Here is a 6,164-nt window from a genome sequence, read left to right as displayed (position 1 = left end):
ATGTGGCCATAACTGAACCAGAAAACATTGAATACGTGTTATGACGAGAGCATCCTGCGAAAACAACGTCATCAAGGCAAAGGGCATAACTGTTCATTATTAAGATAAGATAAGATAAGATAATCCTTTATTAGACATTTACAGGATTACAGCAGCATAGATATAGTGCAAACAAGAGACATAGTAGAAAAAAAAACAAGTATTTTAAATAAGTAAGTAAGTAAGAATTTTTTTTTTTAAATCCACAATAACTAAAAAAAAATATCTTATAAATACAGACAGAATAATTATAGTGTACCTAATACAACCATGTTCATTTAACTGTTTAGTTTGCCAGTAGGCTTATCAAAAGGTTTTTAAATGTTTACTTTTTTTCTTTTTTTTTTCTTTTTTTACAAACAATCAAAATTCATCATTACTAGCAAACGATTTTTTTAATGAATTAAGTGGAAATGAAAGCCAGTGATTGATTCACTCACAGCTGAGAGACAGGACGTGGAGATTAAATCGGGCCTCTCGCAGTGGACTCCCACGCACTCCGCGTGGATTAGTTTGAGTTTACTGCCACCTGCTGGAACAACAGGAGGCAGACATCCACAGTGTGATGCGTCTAAGTGCTCAGGGACAACACAGGAATCATTTTAAAGCGTATTAGAGATATAACGTCATGAGCTGTGTAACTCGGATGCTGTGATAATGTGAGCGATCAGGCTGTAATAATGTGGCTTTCTAAGATAATTGCAATTAGACCTTGTATAAATGTTATGTTTCAGTGCTATTGCTTTTTACTTGCACGCACGTCTTATGATTTGATGCTGAGAGTTTAATAAGCAGTCATACTTTGCTGACTCATTTTTCACAATTAAGAGATCTATTTTTACATTTGAAGGATGGAATTGAACCTCTTTGCTTTTTTTTTTTTGTTTGTTACATTTACATATAACATAAATATGACATGTGTCTATTGCATACAGTATATTGCTTTGTTAATGATGTGAAAACTGCGATCATAACCTTAGTTTTTCAACATACGCGTATGTTTTTAAAATAATAAACATCCAGTCAAAAATGTGTTCTCAACAGAATATTTTAGATACTTATTAACACTTTCAATCATGAGGGAGCTTCATGTTTTTTTAATGCTGAAGGTCTCATTTGAATTCCACATGCAAGGATTGTTAAACAGTTTATCAAAGTACAGTTTATTTGTGTTTTCTTTTTTTAGTCACTGAGGTTCAACGGTTCAACAAAGGTTGTTGTTACATTTACATATAACATAAATAAGCCTATGTGTCTATTGCATACAGTATATTGCTTTGTTAATGATGTGAAAACTGCGATCATAACCTTAGTTTTTTTTTTCCAATATATTGCTTTTTACTTGCACGACCGTCTCATACACATGTCTTGCATTGGGTACTTTAGCAAAACATCTCTCTTGATTTTGCTCACAAAATGATCTTTAGTACTTAATCAATTTATTAATGAGCCCTTAAAAAATGGACAAAACGAAACATTTCCAAGCAGCACTGAACGCAGCATGAGCTCTGGAGCGCTGCTGGTGCGGATGTTGCTGCTGCTGCTGCTGCTGCTGCTGCTGCTGCTGGAGTGAATCAAAAGTAGAACAGTTGTTTCCGAAAAGTGTTGCCCTCGGCTTAGAAAGATGGCTGGCACGGTCACTCACAAACTAGACAGTGCATGGTTGATGCTCGCAGCCATTGGCTTGGCACTTGTTACCCTTCTCAGTGTGTGGAAGTTAAAACAGTTTAAATACAGACTTATAAGTGAAACTGGAGGTGCAATGTTTTATGGTAAGTAGCCTGGGCAATTGAGAGGATAGAGCACGGAAGTCGTTATTTAACAACACTTCCTGAACTCACAGTTTGAATTACACAACAGAACGATGGTAATATAAAGGCAGTTTTGGGGGGTACGATTTGTTGAATCTGGGCATGTGATGAAATAAAGGATAAGGTTATTGTTAAATGTATGATATGCTTTTGATTTATAACTGGTTATTTGGCATTATGGCATGGCATTGGGATATTTTTAATTTAGGCATAACACCCAAAACAATAATTGCCTTGTAGCTCCAGATACAATAAACTATTAAAGGCTCACAAATGCAGCAGTAGCCTACACTGGATTCATGTTTCATTGTAAAGTTATGTTATTTATTGTTTTGCATCACAGTAGCAGCATTATGATTTATTTACTTCTGGAATAGTTTTTAGTATGTTACATAGTTTTCATCGTCTTTCTTTCTGGTGCTTTTTTTGCAGGCATGCTTGTGGGGTTGATAGTGAGATGCTTGTCATTTGACTGGGAAGACAATATGGAAACCGTTTGCACTTGTGGTGCTCTTAACAGCACACCTCACCTCTTGACAATCAACGTCACATCACACTTAAACTGTTTTAAACGTGTTGGGAGAGTCATCCAACGATGCCCAGCGGTCTCCACCCCTCATACGGTAACTATGGCAATTTCATTTGTCATTGCACTTCAAATAGATGTTATAAAAGTTTGTTTTTTTTGGGTTTTTTTATGTGTATAGGTGCTGCAAGTTGTGACACAACATAGCCTCTAATGGAAAGTGAAACAACCTGTTAAAAAAACATTTACTTTAAAAAGGCGCATGATCAATATTGCAGAGGGAACATGTGGAAACAAACTGTGCCGTACAGGATGCTTTCTTTTTCTCTCATGTAGTTTTATATATTCACTTTTTTTTTTTCTTTTCTTCATTGCCTTTCCTGTGATCACACCTTTTATTTTGTCCCCTGTGTTTGCTGGGTATTTATATCAACAGAGGATCCTCTAAAGGTGCCAAGTTATTGGTTTTCTTCTAAATTACTTGCACGGTCTGTTTGCGAATAGGAAGTAAGAGAGTGCCGGTACAGAGAGAAATAGGGCAAGAAAACAATTTAACCTATATTATAATGTCAGCAGGAAGAAGAGCTGCTTCCCTGCTGTTGTTTTTAGAGTGTCTGTGTGGTCAGGTCTTAACTGAGGAAAGAGGAAGCTACTGTCAGTCCTCGCTGTCGCTTCTTGCAGTCCACGACCAGCTATTAGTGTAGACATTGAGATGGAGGTTGTTATCAGGGCACCATAATGTGAGGGCTCTGACCTCCTCTCCGTAGGCTGTCTCGTCTTGGTTGGACACAGTGGTGGTCGTGTCGTTAGCAAACTCAATGATGGTGTTGGGGCTGTGGATGGCGGCAGAGTCGTGCGTGAACAGGGTATACAGGAAAGGGCTAAGCATGCCGCCCTGAGGGGCTCCGCTGCTGAGAATCAGGGTGGAGGATGTGGTGGTGCCTATGTGCACCGACTGGGGTTTTCCCATTATGAAGCTCAGGATCCAGTCGCAGAGGGTGGTGTTGAACCCCACGTCTTCTGAGCTTGATGACAGTTTTGGAGGGCACAATGATGTAACATGCTGAGCTGTTGTCATGGATAGCAGTCTTTTTTTGGGGACAGGAACAAATGTGGAAACATGTGAGAGGCTGAAAATGTCTGTTCGGACATCTGACAGTTGATCTGCACACAGCTCGAGAGCTTGAGCAAGGATGCCATCAGGTCCGGGGGCTTTTCGTGCGTTAATCCTTTTGAAATATTAAGTGCAGTGTCTGATCAATGAACGAAAAAACCAATGCAAACATAATAGGGCACCAATTCATTTTTTTTCTTGAAATTTGGGTTTCTGTGAAGACATTCAGTGTGAGATATAAGTGATATTGGTGCTGGATTGCTCAGCATTGCAGGAAAGATATGAGATAGTAGCGTAATCTAGACAGGCAATGCAGCTTTTCCCTCGTAGATAGTGATAAACATCTCAACCTGTGACACAGTAATGGATGTGAATATCTACCATCTGTTTGAAGGTGGAGGGAACCATGAGCCCATGAATATATATTCCAAATAACAAACTGCCGAGCAAAACTGTGTATCAATGATGTTTTCTGACTTCAGCAGAGATGAGCTGCTGCTTATGATTTGATGCTGAGAGTTTAATAAGCAGTCGTACTTTGCTGACTCAAACAGTTTGGCCATGACAGTGTTTGAACTCTAAATCATTTTTCACAATTAAGAGATCTATTTTTACATTTGAAGGATGGAATTGAACCTCTTTGCTTTTTTTTTTTTTTGTTACACTTACATATAACATAAATATGACATGTGTCTATTGTATACAGTACATTGCTTTGTTAATGATGTGAAAACTGCGATCATAACCTTAGTTTTTCAACATACGCGTATGTTTTTAAAATAATAAACATCCAAACGAAAAATGTGTTATTATATGTGTAATATTTTAGATACTTATTAACACTTTCAATCATGAGGGAGCTTCATGTTTTTTTAATGCTGAAGGTCTCATTTGAATTCCACATGCAAGGATTGTTAAACAGTTTATCAAAGTACAGTTTATTTGTGTTTTCTTTTTTAGTCACTGAGGTTCAACAGGAATAATGTTAGAAGTTGATCTTAAGCCAGAGAGCTGCAAACTTCTCGCAGAAAGTATTTGTGGAAAAGGAATTAGTCATAGAGCCTAACATAACCGCTAAGTAGAAGAGCCTGAGCTCTGACAGGCGCCTCTGGTTGTAATTAGTATTATTACTGTTTTCTGGCTTGCTTTCATTTTTTGGCGGTGCTATCGGGGAGATTTCTTATATCAAAGAAACCACATGATGAGCCAGGGATTCAGCCACATGATGGCGAACAAGCATGAGAGAATGTGGAATGAGTGTATTTGAAAATATATCTCTTAATCTCAGAGCGGTATTTCAACTCGAGAGAAAGGGAGTTAGTGACCCATGAACCCTACAAATCATCCAGGGCAAGTGTAACTCTGCACTAATGGCTTGGACTCTTTGGCCCCTTTGAATGCTGGGGTCTCATTAGCAAACCAGCAGAGGCTACCACAAAAGGCCATTACTTCAGTCCGACCATTCTGTGTAGCCTTCACGCTATTAAGCCTGATACATATGGGGACCTAGCAGGGAGAGATAAGAATTTCATTGCATTACTGAGTCCATTATCTGCCACTAAAGTATTAAAGTTTGTGGTCTGATTAAATTTATTGCTGCTCAGCTGAAGAGGCAATTAGTGTATACAACACACCTCCATCCCGACTGTGTGGTGCAGGTGGTCCTTAAAATAAAACCACTAGCATATGCATAATTGATTACAGTGTCTGTATTAGTCTCTGTTATGCGACTTTGTATTTGTCATGCACAGTCTGCAAAAGTATATATATTGTGCTGTGTTGGGTAACTGCAGTCGCAAGAAAGTAATTTATATTGAGCCGGCTGATGGGAGCAGAAAGAAGGGAGCAATTTGTAGCCCTGGCAACCATATCAAGTGTGAATTACTGCGAAAGCATGGTCACTCCGAACTTTAGGGCGCTTTGCAGGATCAGAAATTATGATTTTAAAATGCAATCTTCCACATGTCCAACACATACACATGGGAAATGGAAATAGGGCGTTTACAGAGACAGGCCCTATTTTCATTTGTCCAAATATTCATGCTATTCCGGCTGCTTCAATATTTTATAAACGCAGCATTATTCTGATCTGAATTGAATATCACTGCTGTTTGATCCTCAGAAGGTACCCGCAATAGACATAAAATAGATTCAAGGATGAAGGACATGAAAGGCCACCTTTCTGGGCGGTGTTGTATTGCATCATATTGGCTCGGATGAGAAACAGAAAAAAAAGAACGTGCACAGTATGTTAAGAAATGCCTTGCACTCTGGCTGCCGTTTGTGTTAAAGGTAGTGGAGGTTGTTGTGATCAGCAGCTCGGATTTAGTTTGATGTTAACCCATCTATAGCCTCTTCACGTGCGACTGTACTAATGGTTTATGCCTATTCCCATTCCAATGAACGCTGGGAGCCTCTGTGGTGAACACTTACACAACCTTTTAGATTTCTCACTTTGTATTACGCTTCGCTTTAATCAGTGGAAATCTGAGTGAGGGCACTTGTACAGAATGCTAATGAAGTACACAGTGTTCATATTATAAGGCTGATGTAATAATGCACAATCCAAGTAGGGGCCTTACTGAAGGTTCACAGTTTGCTGTTGAGAAGAATTCCTAACTAAGCAGTAGTTTTTTTTTTAAGCTACAATGTGATGATTTTTGTACGTAGACAG

At 38.7% G+C, this 6,164-nt stretch overlaps 1 protein-coding gene across 1 annotated transcript in view; it reads left to right on the top strand.

Annotated features, from left to right (window-relative positions):
* The first annotated feature begins 1,631 nt into the window (after positions 1 to 1,631).
* Positions 1,632 to 6,164, top strand: part of LOC129110483 (sodium/hydrogen exchanger 9-like) — a 58,246-nt gene continuing 53,713 nt past the window's right edge. The window contains exons 1-2 of the mRNA XM_054622567.1: positions 1,632 to 1,811; positions 2,283 to 2,473. Of these exons, the coding sequence (XP_054478542.1) occupies positions 1,664 to 1,811; positions 2,283 to 2,473 (339 nt within the window). The 5' untranslated portion in view covers positions 1,632 to 1,663. The remainder of the gene's footprint in view (positions 1,812 to 2,282; positions 2,474 to 6,164) is intronic.

This window comes from Anoplopoma fimbria, chromosome 21, assembly GCF_027596085.1.
Source record: "Anoplopoma fimbria isolate UVic2021 breed Golden Eagle Sablefish chromosome 21, Afim_UVic_2022, whole genome shotgun sequence".
Taxonomy (NCBI): domain Eukaryota; kingdom Metazoa; phylum Chordata; class Actinopteri; order Perciformes; family Anoplopomatidae; genus Anoplopoma; species Anoplopoma fimbria.
Note: the sequence above shows the minus strand (reverse complement) of the source record. Positions and strands in the feature narration are given on the sequence as shown.